General features: G+C 45.0%; 1 protein-coding gene across 7 annotated transcripts in view; it reads right to left on the bottom strand.

The window, feature by feature from the left end:
* The window catches only part of LOC127002541 (demethylmenaquinone methyltransferase-like), a 119,887-nt gene that overhangs the window by 35,292 nt on the left and 58,848 nt on the right, over positions 1-25,747 (bottom strand). Inside the window, exons 3-4 of one of the 7 annotated variants that reach the window (XM_050868613.1) lie at positions 25,289-25,401; positions 24,651-24,692 (exon numbers count right to left, since the gene is read on the bottom strand). The exons of 4 other annotated variants lie outside the window; for them this stretch is intronic. In XM_050868613.1, the coding sequence (XP_050724570.1) occupies positions 24,651-24,692; positions 25,289-25,401 (155 nt within the window). Of the gene's footprint in view, positions 1-21,591; positions 21,704-22,012; positions 22,126-24,650; positions 24,693-25,288; positions 25,402-25,747 lie in introns of all 7 variants that reach the window. 2 more of the 7 variants (XM_050868615.1, XM_050868617.1) reach the window with 2 other exon arrangements.

Below are 25,747 nucleotides of genomic sequence, written 5' to 3'. Positions count from 1 at the left end.
TATTTTGCATTTAGGAATACTAAATTATTATTTTCCATTTAGGAAAACTAGGCTATTTTTTTGCATTTAAGAATACTACGTGATTATTTTGCATTTATAAAACTAGGTTATTATGTTGCATTTACGAATACTAAGTTATTATTTTGTATTTAAGAATACTAGGCTTATTTTGCAGTAACTTTTTCTGCTGAAGTAATTCTCTCTCTCTCTCTCTCTCTTTCTCAAGCAACAGTGGCTTTAAAAAGCAGAGACTGAGTGGGCAGAAGGGATGTTAGTGTCGTGTTTTAGCGGTGCTTAAATGTTTTATATTTGTTATTGATACTAAAACGAACTGAAATGAAAATGTGACTTCATGGGTCCATGCGCATTACCAGTGGGGGGGCTACATGCAAAATTTGGTTAGGCTAGGTAAAAAAAATAAAGTCGGGACGCCTTAATTTTGTTTTGAGAGTTTGCCCGCCTAATATTTAGGCGGTTCCGCCGACATCCGTCAAGGATACAGAGTCTATGTCATGACCCAATATGAGTTAGTGTAATTTTCAGTTCATAAAATTACCTACCACTCCCGTGTTTGCCAGCATTGCTAATGTGTATCTTATATTTGCAACCAGCTCTGCCACAAGGTTGCAATCATTTTTGTCATTCAGCTTTATGCTCGTGCTGACAGTACTTAACCTGTTTGAGTTTGGTCTTCGTACGTCTCCCCTGTTTTTATTCAGGAGTTTTTATCTCATCGTCTTTTACGGGTTAGAGTGGGGAGTACTCTTTCCGAGGTTTGTCCACTTGAGGATGGTGTACCACAGGAAGTATTCTCAGTGTTGTGCCATTTGCTGTGGCTATTAATGGAGTCGTTGGTGCCCTGCCTGATGGAGTTCATAGCTCCTTATATGTAGACGATTTATCCATTTCGTTTTCTGCGGCAAGGATGTTGTTGATTGAACGAAAACTGCAACTGACTATTAATAGAGTCTCCACTGGGCAAATACGCGGCTTTCGATTTTCGTCCTCAAAGACAGTAGCTATGCATTTCTGTCGTCTTCGAGGCGTTCATCCGGACCCTGACTTATATCTTGGTAATAGGCGACTGTCCTGTGTAGAGACGACTCGTTACCTCGGTGTTTTATTTGATAGCCGCCTAACCTGGGTGCCTCATTTACGTTACGTTAAGGCGGCTTGTCAGAAAGCCCTGTCCTCCTTCGTGTTTTAATTCATAACTCTTGGGGTGCAGACAAGGACACGCTACTCCTCCTCCACAGAACACTCATCCTTTCCAAGTTGGAATATGGCTGCGAGGTATACCCTCCGCCAAGGAGGCTCACCTATGCGTGTACAGTACATCAAGCCGGGGTTCGCTTGGCTACTGGTGCATTCCGGTCTTCACCGATACCCAGCCTCCTCGTGGATGCTGGCGTCCTGCCTCTGGATTTGAGACGCCAGTCCTCTTTATTCCGTTGCTGGTTCCGCGTCCAACGGGCTCTCTCTCTCTCTCTCTCTCTCACCGTTCTTGCGACGCGCACCAGGTCGTCGAGGCCACTGAGGGGCCTGAGGTGACCACCAGGTCGTATGTGTCAGAGAGAGAAAAGGAGAGAGAGAGAGAGATGTAGAAGAAAAATACTTAAATTAATCTGTACATATGAAACAACAACAATAACACTAATTCCACTCACACAGCTTTTCTGGACAGAGTGGAGTCTAAGGCTCCTCGTCTCATCAGCTCTCCTCCTCTTACTGATAACCTTCGACCTCTTCAATTCCGCCGCGATGTTGCCTCTTTTTCTATCTTCTCTCGATATCTTCATTATAACTGCTCTTCTGAACTTGCTAACTGCATGCCTCCTCCCTCCCTCCCGCGGACCTGCTGCACGCGACTTTCACTCATGCTCATCCCTATACTATCCAAAACCCTATGCAAGAGGTAAATTCTGAACGGCCTTCCTTCGTCTGTATTTCGTCCTGCCTATGACTTGACTTATTTCAAGAAGAGTGTATCAAGACACCTCTCCACTCGAAATTAACCTCTCTTTTGGCTACTCTTTACTTTTATCTTTTATGGGAGCGGCGAGTAGCGGGCTTTTTTTTGTGTACTCTTTTTGTTGTCCTTGAGCCGTGTCCTTTGATGTAAAAAAAAAAAAAATTACTATTACATTTGGGCACGGTGGAGTGTCCGCTGCCGATAAACTCCAGGAAGTCATTGGTATAAATGCCAGTCTCCCGCTGCTTCATCATGCCCTCCGACGGGTCCACAGCGTATATGTGCCTGTGGGAGTGGCTGTAGTAATAGCAGTTATAGCAGTAGAAGTTGTTGGGAATCAGTAAATTTACCCTACCCAACAGTTAGGTTACTCGCAAAGTGAATAACACACCCGTCAGACAATCCCAAAGAAACAAGTGCTTACCAGCTATTAGGTGGTGAAGGTATCCAACAAGCACCTCCAGACAGCCGAACAAATAATAATCCTACCGAATCCGTGTAGTAAAATCTATCTGTCTCAAATAACTGCTGGGGGCACTTAGCTGAGAAGCGGGTTTCAAAAGATATTGTTGTCTCTGAAGTCTCGTTGCCGGGTGTAATATCCCTCAGTCAGGTAATAGAAGGCACACTGCGTCCGAGTTAATGGGTGGGCTGCAGTGCCTTGGTCTTTACTTTGTGAAGGCCGGTGGTGGAGTGAGAGAAAACCAACCACGTGGGTCTGAAGCGATGTTTTGAATTTCTCTCGCCAGATGGCGTGGCTTTCCTCTCTGTTTCCATCGGTTAAATTATCCTTGCTCTTTAATTATAATTCAGCAAGGACAATTAGTTATTATTTCATGAAAGGAAACACTTCACTATTGTTTTTCCTTTCATGGTAAATGTGGTTAGTCTTCAGGCAGTGAATAAGTTGATTCTGTCTCGGTTTGGGAGCCGATGACCGAAGTATTTAAGTACCATCCAAGGCTTATTTGAGCTCAGGCGATACTCATATTTGGCTTGAACTCTCGGCCCGAGACTAGTTCCATAAGGAAAATATTTAATTTGTCTAATCCCCCGGTTAACTGGCCTAATTCCTAACATAGTATAGTCTATCGATTTTAACTTGAGCCCGTGGGCGCGACAAGGATTCCCCACGAGACCGCGCTGGTGCCACATCACCCATTACTCTCATCAGAGAGGGTGGCTACCTCTCTCTCTCTCTCTCTCTCTCTCTTTGCATGGCTGCGCAGGGCGCGAGAGTGAGATCTATTTGATTTGTCCATTGTGGCGTAACGCTGAATGGTGCGGTCTGGCGCTTGTTGCCAAGGTCCGTCAGGCGGCACCGTTGCATGAGCCACGTTGCCAAGTGATATGGAAGGTTTACGGAGTCGTTGTCTTTCCCTCTAATCCCAAGCCATTCATAACACCACGCAGTCGTATTATGAATGTATATATATATATATATATATATATATATATATATATATATATATATATATATATATATATATATATATATATATATATATATATATATATATATATATATATATATATATATATATATATTCCAAAATAGATAACGTACAGACTAACAGTGAGACATAATGCCATGTAGGTCATCGCTAGATCTGTAAACAATGGGGCTCAATTTGTTAGAGTTGATGGACTATAGTAATGCTGCCCTGCCTGCTCCCAGTTCCCACCCAGCGGCCCTGCCTCTACACAAGCTGCTGTAATTTCCAACACATCATCTTCATCTCTTGGGGTTGGACTCGTGTTGAGGCTGAGGCACTGGCAGGCAGGAGGCAGTGGACTGGAGGATATTTAAGCATGGTGACCGGACATCCTCTGTCTGCGGCCCTGCGGCACCCACCTGAAGCCTTCCCGGTGGAGTTCGCGGCTCACACACGTCCCGGCGGCCACGTCCAGCACCCTGGCCTTGGCTCGCCGCTCCAGGAGTACCCAACGCAGCGCCTCCTCCAACGTGATGGCGGGGCCACGGTACCCGCCTTTCCAGATCATCTAAGGGGACGGGGAAGCAGATGATTACAGGTGCGTACCCCAGGGGCCGCATCACGTCACTCCGGGCCCTCACGGAGTCGTCGCCGGTTTAACGCAAAATCATTCCCGCGATACCCCATGATTCTGCATAGGCACTTGGTACCGAAGGCATCTCTCTCTCTCCATCTCCTCGTAGTTCTCGGACCACTCGTCGTAGCCGGCCGCCATCTCCTCCGGCGTGATCCCCGGCCTGTGGACGTTCGCGTCCACCCTCATTGCCACGTCGCCCCGACTGCCGCCTTCAGACATTATCCTGCAGCAGGGAAGAGACGGGAGAATCACAGGCAGGGCATGACTACAGAACAGTACAATTCCTTCTTCTTCTACTTACGATTTACCCCCATAATAGGGGGACAGGGCCTTTGGCCAAAAGGCGGCCCTGTAAGGGGGAGCGGGAAAGTCAAGTCCCGGCGGGGGAAGGGACGCCCCCGCCGCCGCCACAGCCACGGGAAACAGCCGGCGAGCACCCACGGAGGCACGGGCTCCGGGCAGGCGCCCAGTAGACACCCGTAGCGGTGCACGGGCGAGCAGCCGAACGGTCGACTTGACTGCCGCGGTGGGGCCCAAAGCGAGGATAACCAGGCGGGTCAACCACGCCGCCGCAGAAGGACCCCCCAGCTGCTCGCCCGAGGAGTGCTGGCGTTCCACTGTTGAACAATTTCTTTATACATCCTTTATATATTTACAAAGGTAGGTACGGTTTTCTAGCCCGCGCCGCACTCCTCGCTGACTCGCCGGCTGGCTCTCAAGCTCCGCCCACCTCCATGACAGGTATGGCCCGCCTCTCTCTCTCTCTCTCTGGAATGAAATAGACGAAGCAATTACATAGTTAGTGCAGGGACGATAGCTTGGCTTAAGAGTAGACTGATAGCTACATGGACGAGGATGACAGGTGATAGTGAGGTGGTGCAGTAAGGCTCTCCGGCTTATTGCACGGCCAGCTGAAGTTGCTCTCTCTCTCTCTCTCTCTGTGTGTGTGTGTGTTTGTGCGTGTGGGTGAGGGAGAGAGAGAGATAGAGCGAGTGAGAGAGAGAGAGAGAGAGAGAGAGAGAGAGAGAGAGAGACTGTGATCAGGCTGTGATGAATGAACCACACACACACACACACACACACACACACACACACACACACACACACGCACACACACTGCCAGGCTTCACGGTCTGACAGGGCGGCAGTTCGAGCCTGCTCAGGGCGGATTCTTTCCGTTGACTAGGAGTGGTTACTATCCCCTTGAGCAAAGGGGATGGGGTGTGTGGTGTGTGAGGTCCTGGCAGTACCCATAGATCAACGATAAAGAGCACTTGCTCATGTCGGAGGGTACCTGCTGCTGGCGATTATGAGCCCGGGAGGGCAGCATGAGCCAATGCAAGATGGCGCCACTATAAACACTCGCCTGCGCCAGAACGGGCTGGGCTGACCATCAGGCCCCACTGGAAGAAGCCTTGGGCAGACCATCAGGCACCACTGGAAGAAGCCTTGGGCAGACCATCAGGCCCCACTGGAAGAAGCCTACCGGCGCAATAGCCCGCGACGTAAAAAAAAAAAAATAGTCGCCATGACAACCATTTTTCTTTTAATCCGACATAAAAATAGTTGTAAGCTCTAAAATGTCTTACTTTTATGAAAATTCCATTTAAAATATGTTAAAATCCTTCAACCTATTAGGCCCGACACGTACCATTCAAGTCACTTGTCGGGACCCAGAAGACCATAACAGCACAATGAATTAATAGTGACCCCAATCAGAGGCAAATACCGGAGGGAGATATGGAGACAAGTATTGTAAATATGTTAGGAGAGGGAAGTGTCACGGGGTAAAATAAGATTAATAACAGGAGTGTGCTCACAAGGAGGTCGCTAGCCGACAAAGGTTGATTCCCGCGGCACACCAGGAGACACAACGGTGTACACACCCTGACTAGGGAGTACTAACACGACTTACCTGCTCAAATATCCCGTGGGGTTCTTATTTACTCTCCTTATGGGGCTGGAAGGCACATACGCACAGACAAAAGGGTTACTGATAAAGCTCGTGTACAACTATGCACAGACTTTATTACATAAAGGAACAAGACACGGACAAATCTCACATACACACCCAGCTGAGCCTCGCGTTTCTCGTGCTCGCACAAGACTAACCTGCCCTGGCTACACTAACAACTAGCTACTTAACTTGGTGCGGAGGGAGAAGAGGCTCGTTGCACAGCCTTGCTCGAGGTGGCTGCAGCTTGTCCTTCCTGCCGTGGGTCCTCTCATCAGGCGCGTGATGTCGGCGGTAGATGCGGCTTTCAGAAAGAGGCCGCCGCGGACTCGACACAACCAAACTGAGACCCGGTGTGGGCTGTATCCCGAAGTGGCGAAGCCCAGGATCCCCGCACTCCAGCAGGAGGAAAACCGCGTGGTGCCAAGAGGTAGGCGAGAGTAGAGGAACGTCGCCCCGTGACCTCACCAGACGGCGGTCAGGGGGAGAAGTCAGCCCCGAGCCGCGGCGAGTGACCTGACGGGCCCCAACTCGCCCGGCCGAGATGCAAAACGCTGCTGGCGAGGAAAAATACAACAGAGGGTGCTGACAGCACTCTGAGCAATACTGCCATAGGCAGATATCGTTACACTTCTCTGACGCGCAGCTATAACTTGCAAGTGCATGGCACCGCAATATAAACAGCGGAGCAAGCTACGTACAGACACGAAGAGGAAAGCAACAATCGCGAGCTAGCAACACAGGCCGCCCAGCCAGGCCGCGGGCGGCAACAGCCCCCATGGCGGGAAACACAAAGACAATAGCCCAACATCGTCACAGCAGAGGCGTACAAGCTACAGTAATGCACACACTACTGTGCACCTGCAGAGAGTGGAGTGGTGACTCCTGAAAGTGCGTAAACGCAGGTAAAACACAGCGGGCGACCCGCACGAAAATGCACCCCTTGGCATCACTACGCTCGTCGCCTAGGCAACGAACAGGCTGAGTCATCGTGACCCGCCCCGCGCCGAGGTCACGTGACGAACTAGGAAAACGCGTCAACAGCTTCCCTATAGCAATTAATATAAAAAATAACTTGTCTCGAATCTAAACCGCGACAGGAAGGAAAGCAATAGTCAGATATACAAAGTCGTAAACATCTGATAAGCACTAACACTAACAAGGGAGGTTACGGAAATACCAAGACCCACATACAGAAAACAGATACGGTACCCAGTAGGTGGTCAGAAAATGTGGAAAACCATTCAAAAGACTTTGAACATGTGACCAGTCGTGACGACATGCTATAAGCGAATAACTGAACAGATAAGTCACTGTGGGAGCGTCATAAGAGTGAATCACGAATAGCAGGTGAAGTAAACACTACAACATAATGAGCGAGCCAATGTTTGTTGACAGGAAGTATTGGCTACTGGTTATGTAGAAAATTAAAGCGTGTCAAGAATGTAGTTCCGCCTCAAGCAAAGAAAAAATGTGACCTATAAATCAGTAGTAAGACCAGACCGAGCTTGGTTCTCGCCTCAAGCAGACTCATACTCACTCAGCTGAGAATGGCTGTTGTGATCTTAATCGTGAGTAGAAATTGAGAATCTAAGGGAAACCGACTGTATTGTCCTGGAGATTATAATGTGAGGAGATGTAGTAGGATTGTGAGTGGGACAGGAATGTGATCATTTTATTGCTATGTAAAGCAAAGGTAGAAACCGCTGGGTGTGGTATAATTTGGTGCTTCCGTGAAATTGTTGTAGATTATACTATAGGAATGTGTTATTAGGATTTGAGGAGAGTACTTAATTACTGTGATGTAACCAGAGGGAAACAAACCACTGCTTGTGGAATTACGAGTGTTATTATTATTGGCAACAACTGAGCACATATTGTAGTATTATGTTTAAGACATGTCGTTTGTCATATAATGCATCCATTGCTGAATAAGCCAGTGTTATGATCGTCTGAGCATATAATATTGCGTAAGGCAATTACTTTCATTTAATTTTAAATAAATGTATATTTTCTTTTTCCCTTGTTTATCCCCGAACACCAGTCTCCAATAACAACTTCAACCAGATCACTCTCCCAGGGATACGAGACGGTGAGATCATTTATGGAGTTATTAATGAGTGATAAAAGAGTTGTTTTAATACAAGCTGATGCAAATAAAAAAATAAAAAACAAGCTGATGCAAATAAAAAAAAAAAATTAAGAATTAAATAAAATAAAATAAGGATCCACAAACTTTGCCGCCCGCGTTCAGCCCTTAAAAGGAGGGTATTGAAATTATGATATAATAAATACGACCATCCAAACTTGCTGATTCATTCAGTCATCTGTAGTTACCTAGTAATCTTTCAATGACATTTTGTACCAATCTTTCTTCTCTTCTATAAATAATATCCGTTAAAATTACTAATACCTATATAATCAATCAAGCACTCGATAACATCTGTAATCGTCATTCAGGTGTGTCGAGACTTCTGAATAATGTACGTACGTCATTAGGCTCGGGATATCGCAGATAATGGCGGACACTTGACTTTCTTCGCGGACAGGTAAAATACGGGACCTAACACTAACCCGGGAACACACACACGTTACCGCATTAATCACACGACGGACTCAAAATAGCCTCGCAACCGCCTTGGGCGGCCGCCAAGTCATTACAAATAAGTCATCCAGTGTGAAAGAGGCTCAGCCTCCAAGACACATTACCGGCAGCCTTAATGGAGGAGTTCGTTTTCGAGCGGGAGAGCGTGCGAGGAAGAGCCAGTTTGCCGGATTACTTGTTTTCGTCTTTTTCTTGAAGGCCGGACTTGGGAGGTATTTGTATAATGAATGATGTATAACTATTTTCACTCACAGCCACTATCACATCTTAGTGTTGCTTAATACAGATGAAGGTTTTCCTTATATACTTATTTGTCAGAGAGAGAGAGAGAGAGAGAGAGAGAGAGAGAGAGAGAGAGAGAGAGAGAGAGAGAGAGAGAGAGCTTCCTCAGGCAGGCTACCCATTTATCGACCAGCCCGAAAAGAAAGAAGGATGAATAGCTGGGTGAGCCCACTGACTGCCCAAGCTGGGATTCGAACCTGGGCCCATGGATTCGTAGCTAACCACTAGACTATGGAGGCATAAAAAGATTCAAGGGTGAGAAACTTGCTATATGTGGAGAGACTCAAGCATCTAATGCAGCCATTGTCAACAAGATGAGAAAACAATTAAAAGGAAATAAACTGAAGTTGCTAACGCTTGGTTGCACTGCACACACTTTAGATGTTCTGGCTTATGATCGGACAATTGGTAACATAAAAGAAAATGTGGTTCATGTTATAAAATACGTTTGAAACCATCACCCTGCCTCAGCAAGATATGGAGAGAGACGGTCAATGTCTTGTTCTGCTCCAGGACACTAGACGAACCATGTTTGAACTGGGTCAAGGCGTGGCTTAGCAATAGGAAGCAAAGAGTGCAAATCAATGGTAAAAGATCTCACTGGGGATGTGTTACGGGTGGGGTCCCACAAGGTTCGGTATTAGGTCTACTTTTGTTTATTATTTATATCAGTGACTTAGATACAGGAATTAGTAGTGATGTCAGTAAGTTTTTTTTTTTGTTTTTTTTACAACAAAGGAGGCAGCTCAAGGGCACACAAAAAAAGAAAACAATAAAAAAGTCCGCTACTGCTGCTCCTAAGAAATAAATAAAGAGGTGTCCAAAAGCAAGGTCAAATTCGGGAGGAGAGATGTCCTGATACCCTCCTCTTGAAAGAGTTCAAGTCGTAAGCAGGATGAAATACATATGAAGGAAGATTGTTCCAGAGTTTACCAGCTTGAGGGATGAAAGAGTGAAGATGCTGGTTAACTCTTGCATAAGGGGTTTGGACAGTATATGGATGAGCATGAGTAGAAAGTCGTGTGCAGCGGGGCCGCGGGAGGGAGGGAGGCATGCAGTTAGCAAGTTCAGAAGAGCAGTCAGAGTGGAAATATCGATAGATAGAAAGAGAGGCAACATCGCGGCGGAATTTAAGAGGTAGAAGACTATAAGTATGGAGGAGGAGAGCTGATGAGACGAAGAGCCTTAGCCTCCACTCTGTCCAGAAGAGCTGTATGAGTGGAGCCCCCCCACATGAGATGCATATTCCATACGAGGGCGGACAAGGCCCCTGTATATGGACAGCAACTGTGGGGGAGAAGAACTGGCGGAGACGGTACAGACCGCCCAGCCTCGAGGAAGCTGATTTAGTAAGAGATGAGATATGAAGTTTCCAGTTGAGATTTTGAGTTAAGGATAGACTGAGGTTGTTTAGTGTTGAGGAAGGTGATAGCTGGGTGTTGTCAAAGAATAGGGGATAGTTGTTTGGAAGATTGTATCGAGTGGATAGGTGGAGAAACTGTGTTTTGAGGCGTCCACCAGGTTCCTCTTGCCCCAATCGGAAATTATAGTAAGGTCTGAGGCTGAGCGTTCTGCAGCCTCCAGCCTTGAGTCGTTAAGTTCCTGTAGGGTGGGTCTTCTATTAAAAGAAGTTGAGTAATGCAGAGTGGAATCATCGGCGTAGGAATGGATAGGACAGTTCGTTTTGGAAAGAAGATCATCAATGAACAACAGAAAGAGAGGACATAGGACAGAACCCTGGGACACCACTGTTAATAGCTTTAGGGGAAGAACAGTGGCCGTCTACCACAGCAGAGATAGAACGGCCGGAAAGGACACTGGAGATAAAGGAACAGAGAGAGGGATAGAATCCGAAAGAGGGTAGTTTAGAAAGCAAAGACCTGTGCCAGACTCTATCGAAGGCTTTCGATATGTCTAGCGCAACCGAGAAAGTTTCACTGAAACGGCTAAGAGAGGATGACCAAGAGTCAGTTAAGAGAGCAAGAAGATCGGAAGTAGAATGCCCCTTGCGGAACCCATACTGGAGATCAGATAGAAGGTTAGAAGTGGAAAGGTGGTTTTGAATCTTCCGGTTAAGGATTGATTCAAAAGCTTTAGATAAACAAGAAAGTAAAGCTATAGGACGGTAGTTTGAGGGATTGGAACCGTCACCCTCCTTAGGCACAGGCTGTATCAAGGCACACTTCCAGCAGGAAGGAAAGGTAGATGTTAACAGGCAAAGGCGAAATAGATTGACCAGGCAGGGTGACAGCGCAGAGGCACAGTTTTTAAGGACAATAGGAGGCACTCCATCAGGTCCATAACCTTCTGAGGATTGAGGCCAGAGAGGGCATAGAAAACATCATTTTGAAGAATCTTTATAACAGGCACAAAGAAGTCAGAGGGTGGATGAGTAGGAGGAATATGCCCAGAATCGTCCAGAGTGGAGTTTTTAGAAAAAGTTTGAGAGAAGAGTTCAGCCTTAGAGATAGATGAGACGGCAGTGTTGCCGTCAGGACTGAGGAGTGGAGGCAAAGATGAAGAAGTGAAGTTGGAGGAGATGTTTTTGGCTAGATGCCAGAAGTCACGGGAAGAGTTAGAGAAAGCAAGGTTTTGGCATTTTCTATTAATGAAAGAGTTTTTGGTTAGTCGGAGAATAGATTTGGCATGATTCCGGACAGAAATGTGAAGTTCATAATCAGCATTAGTTTGAAGGCAAAGATGAAGAAGTTAAGTTGGAGGAGATGTTTTTGGCTAGATGCCAGAAGTCTCGGGAAGAGTTAGAGAAGGCAAGGTTTTGGTATTTTCTATTAATGAAAGAGTTTTGGGTTAGTCGGAGAATATATTTGGCATGATTCCGGCCAGAAAACCTTTGTGAGCTGCCTCTATCATTGACAGCACGAGAACAAGCGTGATTAAACCAAGGCTTTTTAGCGTGAGGAGTAGAGAAAGAACGAGGAATGTATGCCTCCATTCCAGAGACAATCACCTCTGTGATGCGCTGCACATACACAGAGGGGTCTCTATCCTGGAAGCAATAATCATCCACGGGAAATCGGAAAAGTACATCCCCACGCTACCACTCGGATTTTTCAGTCACCGCCGAGTGGCTTAAAACTACCCACATGCTGTCCTGAAGACCACCCATCAACCCGGACTCTAGAGGAAGCCGTCCAAGCGAATCAAGAACGAGTTCCGGGGGGCAGCATGAGCCAATGCAAGATGGCGCCACTATAAACACTCGCCTGCGCCAGAACGGGCTGGGCCGACCATCAGGCCCCTCCTGGAAGAAGCCTACCGGCGCAAAAGGCAACAGCACGAGAACAAGCGTGATTAAACCAAGGCTTTTTAGCGTGAGGAGTAGAGAAAGAACGAAGAATGTATGCCTCCATTCCAGAGACAATCACCTCTGTGATGCGCTGAGCACACACAGAGGGGTCTCTATCCTGGAAGCAATAATCATTCCACGGGAAATCGGAAAAGTACATCCTCAGGTCGTCCCACCGAGATGAAGCAAAATGCCAGAAGCATCGCCTCTTCGGTGGGTCCAGAGGGTGTACAGGAGCGATAGGACAGGATGCAGAAATAAGATTGTGATCGGAGGAGCCCAACGGAGAGAACAGTTTGACAGAATAAGCAGAAGGGTTTGAGGTAAGGAAGAGGTCTAGAATGTTGGGCCGATCTCCAAGACGGTCGGGAATACGTGTAGGGTGCTGGACCAACTGCTCTAGGTCGTTGAGGATAACAAAGTTGTAGGTTTGTTCACCAGGCTGGTCAGTGAAAGAGGATGAAAGCCAAAGCTGGCGGTGAACATTGAAATCTCCTAGGATGGAGATTTCAGCGAAGGGAGAGTGGGTCAAGATGTGCTCCACTTTAGAATTCAAATAGTCAAAGAATTTTACATAGTTAGTAGAGTTAGGTGAGAGATAAACAGCACATATGTATTTAGTAATAGAATGACAATGAAGTCTTAGCCAGATGGTAGAAAATTCAGAAGAGTCAAGGTTGTGGGCACGAGAGCAAGTGATGTCGTTGTGCATGTAGGCGCAACATCCAGCTTTGGATTGAAATTTAGGATAGAGATAGTAGGAGGGAACAGAGTAGAGATTGCTGTCAGTAGCCTCAGAAACCTGTGTTTCGGTAAGGAAGAGAAGGTGAGGTTTAGAGGAGGAGAGATGATGTTCCACAGAATAAAAATTAGAACGGAGACCGCGAATGTTGCAGAACTTGAGAAGAAAGAGGTTCGAGGAGTCATCAAGACACCTCTCGGGTCGGCAGCCAGAAGGGGAGTCCTCCCTGGGGGCATTTGTGCCCCCCCCCCCCCCCCCAGGCGGGGACTCCGAGGTTTGATGTAGGTGCGCCATTTTGAAATTTGAATTTTGGGAAAAGGTGTATATGTTGTGTCAATGTAGTGTGGTGTGGATAGAGAGAGGATCTGTCTTTAGAAAGCATGCTGAACTACTCTCCGGTGTTGTTGAGACAATAGGGAAACGGTTAGTGAGGACATGGTCTTTGGAGGGCTTCAGCTCCTTCACCTCCCATATATACCTCACCGTGAGTGGCTTGCGCCTGTTCGGTAGGTGTCTTCCTACCTACTCCGGCCATATGATGATACCAAGATCGGTAGAATAATTGAGTCGGATCAGGACGCTAGTATTCTCCAGGATGAACTAAACATTGTATGACAGGGCGGATAAATGGCAAATGGAGTTCAACAACCCCTCACATAACTATTGCTTAAATGACGCTCCCACAAGCAGGTCTGGGTGCGAGAGGGATTTAGGGGTCTTAGTGAGCTCTGATCTCCGTCCAAGGACACAATGCATTCAAGCTAGAAATCAAGCAAATAGGGTACTGGGATTTATTTCAAGAAGCGTAAGCAACATAAGAGAAGAAGTATTCCTCAAACTATATTTAGCATTAGTTAAACCTCATCTTGACTGCGGTTCAGTTCTGGTCACCTTACTATAGAATGGATATCAAAATGTTAGAATCGGTGCAGAGGAGGATGACTAAGATGATTCAGGGGTTGAGAAACTTGCCATACGAGGAAAGACTCAAACAGTTAAACTTGCATTCTCTAGAAAGGCGAAGGGTGCGTGGAGACATGATCGAGGTTTATAAATGGATGAAGGGCTTTAATAAGGGGGATATTCATAAGGTGTTGTTGGTAAGAGAACCGGGTAGGACACGAAGTAATGGGTTTAAACTGGATACATTCAGATTCAACAGGGACATAGGCAAAAATTGGTTTGCTAACAGAGTGGTGGATGAGTGGAATAGGCTTAGCAGTCATGTGGTGAGTGCCAATACAACTGTCACATTAAAAAATAGATTAAATAAATTCATGAACAGCGAAATTAGGTGGGGTTAGATACACAGGAGCTTAGGTTCAATAGAGCTGCCTTGTACAGGCCTACAGGCCTCTTGCAGACTCCTACGTTCTTGTGTTCTTATATATATATATGTATATATATATATATATATATATATATATATATATATATATATATATATATATATATATATATATATATATATATATATATATATAATGAACTAACAAGCTCATGGAAATCAGTGAAGTTAATGATAGGGAAAATATTGATATCAAAGTTAGTGTTTTCTTAATTAATTTTTCCGTAGTATATTGTTGCCCTGGTAATACGGTCAAGATTTAAATCAATGACATTTGAAAAGAATATCATAATTTAAGTCGATTTACGTCAATGATTAAAAAAAAATCCTTAAATTTAAATCAGTGATTTAAATCAACTTGATTTAAATCAAACAACCCTGCGTTATATAATTATGTGTCTAATAAATTAAACAATATTGATCCGCCTTGTTAGGAGCTCACCTTCACCACCCCCGCGCAGCCGCCGTACCCGAAAAGAGACATTTTCTCCACGGTAATAATTATGATAGCTTTCGTCACGTCATCGAAGTGTTTTATACATACTTTGAAGGTACAGTCGTGGGACGTAAGTGTTGACACAGTTTCCAAAATGTTTCGGACGCCGCCAGCGAAAGACGGCAACTATCCAGCAGAGCTACATTTGAGTTATATGTGGTGTGTGTGTGTGTGTGTGTGTGTGTGTGTGTGTGTGTGTGTGTGTGTGTAAGGGTCAAAGAGTGTGTGTGGGTGTGAAAGATATATTATTTAAGGATTTTTGTTACGAAACTGTGAGCGTCAACTGCACGACGATTATGTTTTTAAAAAAAATATGTTATGAATGCTCTTGTTTCCACCAGTGCACGCTCTGTAATAAGATTTTCTGCATTCCATAAACTTCATACTTGCTTGGCTTTGGTCGTCAGTGTGCATTCTGGTGTGTGTGTGTGTGTGTGTGTGTGAGAGAGAGAGAGAGAGAGAGAGAGAGAGAGATTAATTTATGTTAAGAAAAAAAGTTACTGCAAAATAATAGCCTAGTTTTCTTAAATGCATAATAATAGCTTAGTATTCGTAAATGCAAAGTAATAGTATAGTTTAATAAATGCAAACGAATCGCTTAGTATTCTTAAATGCAAAATAATAGCTTTGTAATTCAATTCAATTCATAATAGCCTACTAGTTTCCTAAATTCGCCGGCTGGCATGGTCGATGACGACGTAATTGCATAACATTGTCAAGCGAGAGTTAAATGGTGACATCATTAGATATTTTTTTTATTATATCATAATATTTGTGCACGTTATCAATGTTTTCTTCGCATTTTCTTAGGGACGACGTTGCAGAAATGAGTACAACATACATTCAAATGCGTAGTAGCGTTGTAAACAACTTTAGCTGTCCTTGACTAAATTTGAACGAAATGTAAAAGAGACATTTTCGTCCACAAATTACAAACTTGTTATCAGTGTGCACAACTGACAGATTCATATTTAATAACTTATGGAGAGTGTATATGTAGTGACATATCTGAAAATTAGCCTCTTTCCATGCGGTGTATATATTTTAAAGTCAGGGCCGGTGAACGAAACCCAGTGGACAGTGTGTCAACACTTGTGTACCACGATTGTACAACAGTAGTTTTCCTGGGTTATTGGTCATGGAGTTCTCTGACATTAGGCACTGTAAAGCCAAAGACAGGGAGGGTATGGTAGTTGGGGTAGTGCTAATTGCCATTTGAGCAACGTATAAAAGCAACGAAAAGGGGGGGGGGGAAAGGTGGAAAGAAGATCATTGATGAATAACAGGAAGAGAGTGAGTGATAGGACAGAGACTTGTGGAACACCACTGTTGATAGGTTTAGGGGAAGAACAGTGACCGTCTACCAAAGCAGAGATAAAACGGGCGGAAAGGAAACTGGAGATAAAGGAACAGAGAGAGGGATAGAATCCGAAAGAGGGTAGTTTAGAAAGCAAAGACCTGTTCCAGACTCTATCGAAGGCTTTCGATATGTCTAGCGCAACCGAGAAAGTTTCACCGAAACGGCTAAGAGAGGATGACCAAGAGTCAGTTAAGAGAGCAAGAAGATCGGAAGTAGAATGCCCCTTGCGGAACCCATACTGGAGATATTTTTGGCTAGGTGCCACAAGCAAGGGAAGAAATAGATAAAGCAAGGTGTTGACATTTTCTGTTGATGAAAGAGGTTTTGGTAAGTTGGAGAATAGATTTGGCACGATTCCGGGCTGAAATGTAAAGTTTGTGATTAGTAGGAGTGCGAAGGCTCTGGAACCTTTTGTGAGCTGCCTGTCTATCTTTAATAGCACGAGAACAAGCATGGTTAAACCAAGACTTTTTAGCATGAGGAGTAGAGAAAGAACGTAGGATGTATGCCTCAATTCCAGAGACAATCACCTCTGTGATGCGCTGGGCACACACAGAGGGGTCTCTCTCCTGGAAGCAGTAATAATTCCACGGGAAATCGGAAAAGTACATCCTCAGGACGTCCCACCGAGCTGAGGCAAAATGCCAGAAGCATCGCCTCTTTGGTGGGTCCAGATGATGAACAGGAGCGACAGGACAGGATACATAAATAAGGTCGTGATCGGAGGAGCCCAACGGAGAGAACAGTTTGACAGAGTAAGCAGAAGGGTTAGAGGTAAGGAAGAGGTTTAGTATGTTGGGCGTGTCTCCAAGACGGTCGGAAATACGTGTAGGGTGCTGAACCAACTGCTCTAGGTCGTTGAGGAGGGCAAAGTTTTAGACTTATTCACCAGGCTGGTCAGTGAAAGAGGATGAAAGCCAAAGCTGGTGGTGAACATTGAATCAGTGAAGGGAGAGTGGGTCAAGATGTGCTCCAATTTAGAGTTCAAGTAGTCAAAGAATTTTACTTAGATAGCAGAGTTGGATGAGAGATGAACAGCACAGATGTAGTTAGTAATAGTATGACAATGAAGTCTAAGCCAGATGGTGGAAAATTCAGAAGAGTCAAGGTCGTAGGCAAGTGATGTCGTTGCGCACGTAGACGCAACATTCAGCTTTGGATTGAAATTTAGGATAGAGATAGTAGAAGGGAACAGAGTAGAGATTGCTCTCAGTATCCTGAGAGACCTATGTTTCGGTGAGGAAGAGAAGGTGAGGTTTAGAGGAGGAGAGATGGTGCTCCACAGAATGAAAATTAGTATCCTACATATCATGAATATGAAATATAAGTACTTAGCTAGAAAATAACATATACAAGAGGTCGTTGTGGTTAATGCTGTCCATATGTTTGTCAACAAATGATGAGCGATGGACTGACGGAGTGGATCATCCGTGCCGAGCGGCCGCTATTTCGCTGACGTCATTTTGAGGTCATTATTAACGTCGACTGATCGGTCAAAACGGAATAGTGGGAACCTCGCCTTATCTCATGTCCTCACCACCTTCCTTTTCCTCCATCCTCCTTTCCTCCCTTATTTTTCTCTCCCTCACCTTCCTTTACTTACACCCTCTCTCCCTCTTATCACCTCCCTTACTCCTTACCTCCCTCCATCCCTCCTTTCCTCCCTTTATTCTCTCTCTCTCCCTTTCACTCCATCCTTCTTTCTCTCCCTCTCCTCCTTCTCTTCTCTTCCATCTTCTCTCCCCCCTTACTCTTTCTCTCCCTCTCCTTTCTTTTCCTCTCTCCTCCCTTCCCAGTTCCCACCTCCCTCCTCCCTTACATTCTCTCCCTCTCCTCCCTTACTCTTTCTCAGTCACGTTGTTTTGTTTTTAGGTGAGCCGAGTACCGCCCCCACCGTCCCACGTTGACCCGCTCTATTGTTATATATCTCCATTATGTCTATCTCCCTTCCTTCTGTTTCCTCTATTCCTTCTTTCCTCTTCTTTATTCTTCTGCAATTCTCTCCTTTCTCCTTCTTTTTCTTTTCTCTTCTTCCTCTCTTCTCCTTTATCACACTTCTCATGTTTGTTATTGTAATTATTATTATTATTATTATTATTATTATTATTATTATTATTATTATCATTATTCTCTCTCTCTCTCTCATATAGAAAAAGAAAACTATTAAAACAAGAACAAAAAACAACCTATAGCTGTGGAAAATTATTATAATTGGTTTCATGCACTAAATTAATATTCCTTCCTTTACGGTTTTCTGTTATCATATTACGAGTCTGATCATTTCCTCCACTGCATGAATATTGCACACATGTTTCTTGTATTAATTGAAAATCACACAGTATGCGCTAACCACTCTTGCAGGAAGGCTGTTACAGTGGCGGACGACTCAATTCGAGGAAGGAAGGAAGGAGGGAGGGAGGGAGGGGGCGGGAGAGAAATTTATCTCATAATAGAAGGGTGTCGATCCAGTGCAGATGTAGCTAACAGATGTGGAGTAAAGGACCTGCATGGAAACAGTGCTCAGAAGGGAAAGACTCCGATGGTTTGGACATGTAAAGAGAGCAGGGGAGGATACAGTGCTGGGAGTTGTGGAGAGAATGGAAAGATAGGGTGTCCGGTGCAGATGTAGCTTACAGATGTGGAGTACAGGACCTGGAAACAGTTTTTTTTCCTTTTTTACATGTGACCTAAAGCGCCGGCAGGCTTTTTTTATTAGGGGCCTGATGGTGGGCCCGAGCCCGTTATGGCGCAGGCAATTGCTTATAGTGCTGCAATTATTATTGGCTCATGCTGCCCCCCGGAGATCATTCTTGATTTCACTTGCATAGCTTCTTCTAGAGCCCGGGTTGGTGGGTAGTCTTCAGGACAGCATGTGGGTAGTCTTAGGCCCCTCGGCGGTGACTGAAAAATCCCAGGTGGTTAGCGGCGGATTCGAACCCTCATCATCATCAACGCTCCGAATGCGGGGCCGGCACGCTAACCACTCCGCCACCACCTCAGAAACATGGTTACATGGAAATGCAGGCAACAGAAAGCCTATTAGCTCATTACGAGGTTGCCCGCTTTGGTGATTTAATCTGGTCGACAGCCACTTGGGGCCTGGGGAGCAGATGAAAGCGCCTCGACATTGAGGAGCAGATGAAAGCACCTCGATATTAAGGAGTAGATGAAAGCACCTCGATATTGAGGAGTAGATGAAAGCACCTCAATATTCAGCTTACTCCCGACGCAGCGAAGTGACGGTCGAATCTATATTTGAAGGAGTTGATAGTATTCGATTTTACTACTTCTGAAGGAAGATTGTTCCAGTGACGGATGACTCGGTTTGAAAAGAAACTCCTTCCGATGGGAAAGACTCCGATGGTTTGGACATGTGAAGGGAGCAGGGGAGGATACAGTGCTGGGAGTTGTGGAGAGATTGGCAAGACAGGGTGCCCAGTGCAGCTAGATGTTGCTAACAGATGTGGAGTAGAGAACCTGGAAACAGTGCTCAGAAAGGAGACTCCTATAGTTTGGACATGTGAAAAGCAGGGGAGGATACAGTGCTGGGAGTTTTGAAGAGATTGAAAGTAAAAGGAAGGAGACCAGGTGGTAGACCTAGGAAAACGTGGAGAAGGTGTATACAGGAAGACTTGGCAGTGATGGGATTGGATGAGCATCAGGCAGAAGACAGAGCAGAATAGAGGAGACCCATAAAGCGTCCAACCTCTCAGGAAGAGTGAAAACGGACGTTAAACGAAATTATGATGATGGTTATGATCTCATAATAGAAGAAGAAAAGAAAAGAACGAAGAACCTTAAGTGACCTGTGGAAAGGATTAAAGCACTTCTGCTACTCTCGGATACGTTCAGTTCACTCCCGACGCAGTAAAGTAACTGTCAGTGGAAATGGAGTTGATCGTTTCCGCACTGACTACTTCTGCGGGGAGGCTGTTCCAGTGGCGGACGACTCTGTTCGAGGAAGGAAGTATGGAGGAGGGAGGGATGGGAGCGAGAGTTTTTATTCTTTTCCTTAATCTTTGTTCTCTCGTTCCATCTCATCCTTCCACATGCTCACTGCCACATATACTTCACTGCTCTGTTACTTAACTTTACTTTCTGATCATTTCACTTTACTTTCATATTAAATAAGTTAACTTCCTCTGCATTGCGCCACGTAGGGCTACAGCTGATGCTTTTAAAATTAGGAACAACAGACGCATTATACATTAGGAACAGCAGACGCATTATACATTAGGAACAGCAGACGCATTATACATTAGGAACAGCAGACGCATTATACATTAGGAACAGCAGACGCATTAAAAATTAGGAACAGCAGACACATTATATATTAGGAACAGCAAACACATTATAAATTAGGAACAGCAGACGCATTATAAATTAGGAACAGCAGACGCATTATAAATTAGGAACAGCAGACGCATTATAAATTAGGAACAGCAGACGCATTATAAATTAGGAACAGCAGACGCATTATAAATTAGGAACAGCAGACACATTTAAAATTAGGAAGAGTAATCACTTAAATTAACTTGAGAAACAAACAAAGATTAACATGATCCTGAGGGGAAGTAGGCACCCGTTTATTATATATATATATATATATATATATATATATATATATATATATATATATATATATATATATATATATATATATATATATATATATATATATATATATATATATATATATATATATATATATATACATGTCTGTACATCATCAAGACCCCAAGACCCAGACCAAGCATTCCTAAACGTATACTATAGTCGCAGCACACGAGTCTGAGGTCTGCGTTATCGTGCTCTGGCAACTTGCTATTACACATGCACACACATACAGTTACGTAATCATGGTCTTATTTTTTTTTACAACAGAGGAGTGGCAATGAGAAGATAGAGCTGGGTGGAGCCCCCCACACATGCGATGCATACTCCATACGAGGGCTGACAAGGCCCCTGTATATGGATAGCAGCTGTGCGGGGGAGAAGAACTGGAGGAGACGATGAGAGACGAGAAGTTTCCAGTTAAGATTTTGAGTTAAGGACAGACCGAGGATATTTAGTTTTGAAGAATTATAAGGTGACATCTGAGTGTAGTTGAAGAATAGGGGATAGGTGTTTGGAAGATTGTGTCGAGTTGATAGGTGGATAAATTGGGTTTTTGAGGCATTGAAGGACACAAGGTTCCTTTTATCCCAATCGGAGATGATATCAAGGTCTGAGGTTAAGCATACTGCTGCCTCAGCCTTATAAACTAAAACAGATTTTTGCGACAATTTCAATATAATGATTAATACTGACAAGTGTGTCCTATGCGTAGACTATCATATAACATCGTAGACGCACGATAATTCACACCTCAGTCTCGGGTGCCGCGACGAAAGCCAAGGCTATTACACAGAGACGGCCTTGGCACAGCACAACTATAACTCCTCCTCCTCACCTCTCTCCTTTCCCTTCCCTCCTCTTCCTCCTCACTCAGGCTTAGTGATGCGGAAGACGAAGACGAGACCCTCCTTGTCACATAAATAGTTTGGGACGGTGCGCCGCTCCACCTGAAGGAATTATGACCATTTCAAATACGTGACATTCTCCTCCTGGCCATCTCCTGACCATCTCCTTATACCAGTGTGTCGTGAGAGGCGCCCATACAGTGAACAGCCCCGCCAGACAGAAACCTTGATTAAAGTAAATGTTTTCTTGTACCAACGTTGCCAGATAGTTATCCTGGGGCTCAATAATTATATTAATTTATATCTATCGTTAAAATAGTGAATTCCTGATGTTTCTTGGTAATAGTTAGGTGTCAAAAAACGGTAAATACTAAGAGCAGAGTACGATAATCTGGCAACGATTCTCCCTACCTTCTTCCACTTCCCGTCCGCCTCCAGCTGGTCCATGTAAGGCTCCAGCTTGTCCTTGTAGGAAGGCACGGTCTGTAGGTACTCATGGCGCATCACGATGATCACGAAGCCTTCTGGAGTGCCGGAGAGGAGGAAATCATTTAATCATTGGGGCATACACTAGGGGGCGCGTCATCTAGCCCACCCTAGGAAGACCACCTCAAGGTTTACTCCATGCAAATCTGAAGTCTCTATGTAGGCTCTTTCCCATCCTAAACGGCACCTAAGTTCGCCTGTTTGAAAAGCCTCTCGTAAAAGTTGCTGGGATTACCATGAACTGTTTTGCGATCCTATAGTGATGGTTCTACACGTCTGTCACGATCTTCAACGGGAAAACCACCAATGAAAACCCGGTGAATCTTCTCAGTGGCCTTGGGAAATAGTTGTGGCGGAAGATCGGCATGCCCAGGAACAATGCTAACCTACGGGTCCTCGCACGAGTATCTAAACTGAGGGTCCAGCTTCCAGCGCCTTCACCCACTCAGCGGACCTTGCAAAACACACTCTCTCTCTCTCTCTCTCACACACACACACGCACTCACACACGCACTCACCAGAGCCTTCGCACTCCTACTAACCATGAACTTTACATTTCAGCCCGGAATCGTGCCAAATCTATTCTCCGACTTACCAAAACCTCTTTCATCAATAGAAAATGTCAACACCTTGCTTTTTTTCTAATTCTTCCCGTGACTTCTGGCACTTAGCCAATAAGATCTCCACCACTTTCACTTCTTCCACTTTCCCTTCTCTCCTTAACACTTACGGGAGCACTGCCGTCTTATCTATTTCTAAGGCTGAAGTCTTTGCTCAAACTTTCTGTAAGAACTCCACCCTGGACGATTCTGGGCATATTCCTCCTACTCATACCCCCTCTGACTCCTTTTTGTCTGTTATTAAGATTATACATAATTATGTCTTCTATGCCCTCTCTGGCCTCAACTCTCAGAAGGCTTATGGACCTGATGGAGTGCCTCCTATTGACCTTAAAAACTGTGCTTCCATGCTGACACCCTGCCTGGTCAAACTCTTTCGTCTCTACCTATCATCATCTACATCTACTGGCAGTATGCTCGTTCCAATCCCTCAAACTATAGCCCTGTAGTTTTACTTTCCTGTCTATCTAAAGCTTTTGAATCAATCCTTAACCGAAAGATTCAAAAGCACCTTTCCACTTATAATCTTCTATCTGATCGCCAGTATGGATTCCGCAAGGGGCGTTCCAATGGCGATCTTCTTGCTCTCGTAACTGACTCTCGGTCATCCTCTGTTAGCCGTTTCGGTGAAACTTTCTCAGTTGCGCTAGACATATCGAAAGCCTTCGATAGAGTCTGGTACAAGTCTTTGCTTTCTAAACTGTCCTCTTTTGGATTATATCCCTCTCTCTGTTCCCTTATCTCCAGTTTCCTTTCCGGCCGTTCTATCTCTGCGGTGGTAGACGGTCACTGCTCTTCCCCTAAACCTAACAACAGTGGTGTTCCACATGGGTCTGTCCTATCACCCACTCTCTTCTTTCTATTCATCAATGATCTTTCCATAACAAACTGTCCTGTCCACTCATACGCCGACGTCTCCACTCTGCATTATTCAACTTCTTTCAATAGAAGGCCATCCCAACAGGAGGTACACGACTCCAGACTGGAGTCTGCAGAACGCTTAACCTCAGACCTTGCTATCATTTCCGATTGGGGTAGAAGGAACCTTGTGTCCTTCAATGCCTCAAAAACTCAATTTATCCACCTATCAACTCGACACAATCTTCCAAACGCTTATCCCCTATTCTTCGACAACAATCAGCTGTCACCTTCTTCAACACTAAATATTCTCGGTCTATTCTTAACTCAAAATCTAAACTGGAAACTTCATATCTCCTCTCTCGCTAAATCAGCTTCATCGAGGTTTGGCGTTCTGTATCGTCTCCTCCAATTCTTCTCCCCCGCACTGTTGCTATCCATGTACTGGGGCCTTGTCCGCCCTCGTATGGAATATGCATCTCACGTGTGGGGGGGCTCCACTCACACAGCTCTTCTGGACAGAGTGGAGTCTAAGGCTCTTCGTCACATCAGCTCTCCTCCTCCAACTGATAGTCTTCTACCTCTTAAATTCCGTCGCGATGTTGCCTCTTTCAATTTTCTATCGCTATTTTCACGCTGACTGCTCTTCTGAACTTGTTAACTGCATGCCTCCCCCCTTCCCGCGACCCCGCTGCACACGACTTTCTACGCATGCTCATCCCTATACTGTCCAAACCCCGTAAGCAAGAGTTAACCAACATCTTCACTCTTTCATCCCTCACGCTGGTAAACTCTGCAAAAATCTTCCTTCATCTGTATTTCCTCCTGCCTACGACTTGAACTCTTTCAAGAGGAGAGTATCAGGAGAGGAGAGTATCAAGACACCTCTCCTCCCGAAATTGACCCCTCTTTCGGCCACCTCTTTTGATTTTTTTTTAGGAGCAGCAAGTAGCGGGCTTTTTTTATATTAGTTTTCTTTCTTTGTGCCCTTGAGCTGTCTCCTTTGTTGTAAAAACACTCACGCACTCACTCACCATTCTTTGCGACGTGCACCAGGTCGTCGAGGCCACTGACTGGGATGTGACCTTCGCCCATACCGCCCGAGATGACCACCAGGTCGTATGTGTCTGAGAGAGAGAGAGAGAGAGAGAGAGAGAGAGAGAGAGAGAGAGAGAGAGAGAGAGATGTAGAAGAAAAATACGTATATTAATCTTTACATATGAAACAACAACAATAACAGTAATTCCACTCGCACAGCTCTCATGGACAGAGTGGAGTCTAAGTCTCCTCGTCTCATCAGTTCTCCTCCTCTTACTGACAACCTTCTACCTCTTAAAGTCCGCCGCTATGTTGCCTCTTTTTCTATCTTCTATCGATATCTTCATAATGATTGCTGTTCTGAACTTCCTAACTGCATTCCTCCCTCCCTCCCGCGGCCCCGCTGCACACGACTTTCTACTCATGCTCATCCCTATACTATCCAAATCCCTTATGCAAGAGGTAAACTCTGGAACAACCTTCCTTCGTCTGTATTTCCTCCTGCCTATGACTTGATTTATTTCAAGAAGAGTGTATCAAGACACCTCTCCACTCGAAATTGACCTCTATTTTGGCTACTCTTTACTTTTATCTTTCATGGGAGCGGCGGATAGCGGGCTTTTTTTTGTACTCTTTTTGTTGCCCTTGAGCCGTGTCCTTTGATGTAAAAAAAAATTACAAATACCTTTGGGCACGGTGGAGTGTCCGCTGCCGATACACTCCAGGAAGTCGTTGGTATAGATGCCAGTCTCCCGCTGCTTCATCATGCCCTCCGACGGGTCCACAGCGTCTATGTGCCTGTGGGAGTGGCTGTAGTAGTAGCAGTAGTAGTAGTAGAAGTTATAGCAGTAGTAGTAGTTGTTGGGAATCAGTAAATTTACCCTACCCAACAGTTAGGTCACTCGCAAAGTGAATAACACACCCGTCAGACAATCCCAAAGAAACAAGTGCTTACCAGCTTTTAGGTGGTGAAGGTATCCAACAAGCAACTCCAGACAGCCGAACAAATAATAATCCTACCGGATCCGTGTAGTAAAATCTATCTGTCTCAAATAACTGCTGGGGGCACTTAGCTGAGAAGCGGGTTTCAAAAGATATTGTTGTCTCTGAAGTCTCGTTGCCGGGTGTAGTATCCCTCAGTCAG

This window comes from Eriocheir sinensis, chromosome 23 (assembly GCF_024679095.1).
Source record: "Eriocheir sinensis breed Jianghai 21 chromosome 23, ASM2467909v1, whole genome shotgun sequence".
Taxonomy (NCBI): Eukaryota; Metazoa; Arthropoda; class Malacostraca; order Decapoda; family Varunidae; genus Eriocheir; species Eriocheir sinensis.
The sequence above is the reverse complement of the archived record's forward strand: the minus strand, read 5'-3'. Positions and strand labels throughout refer to the sequence as shown.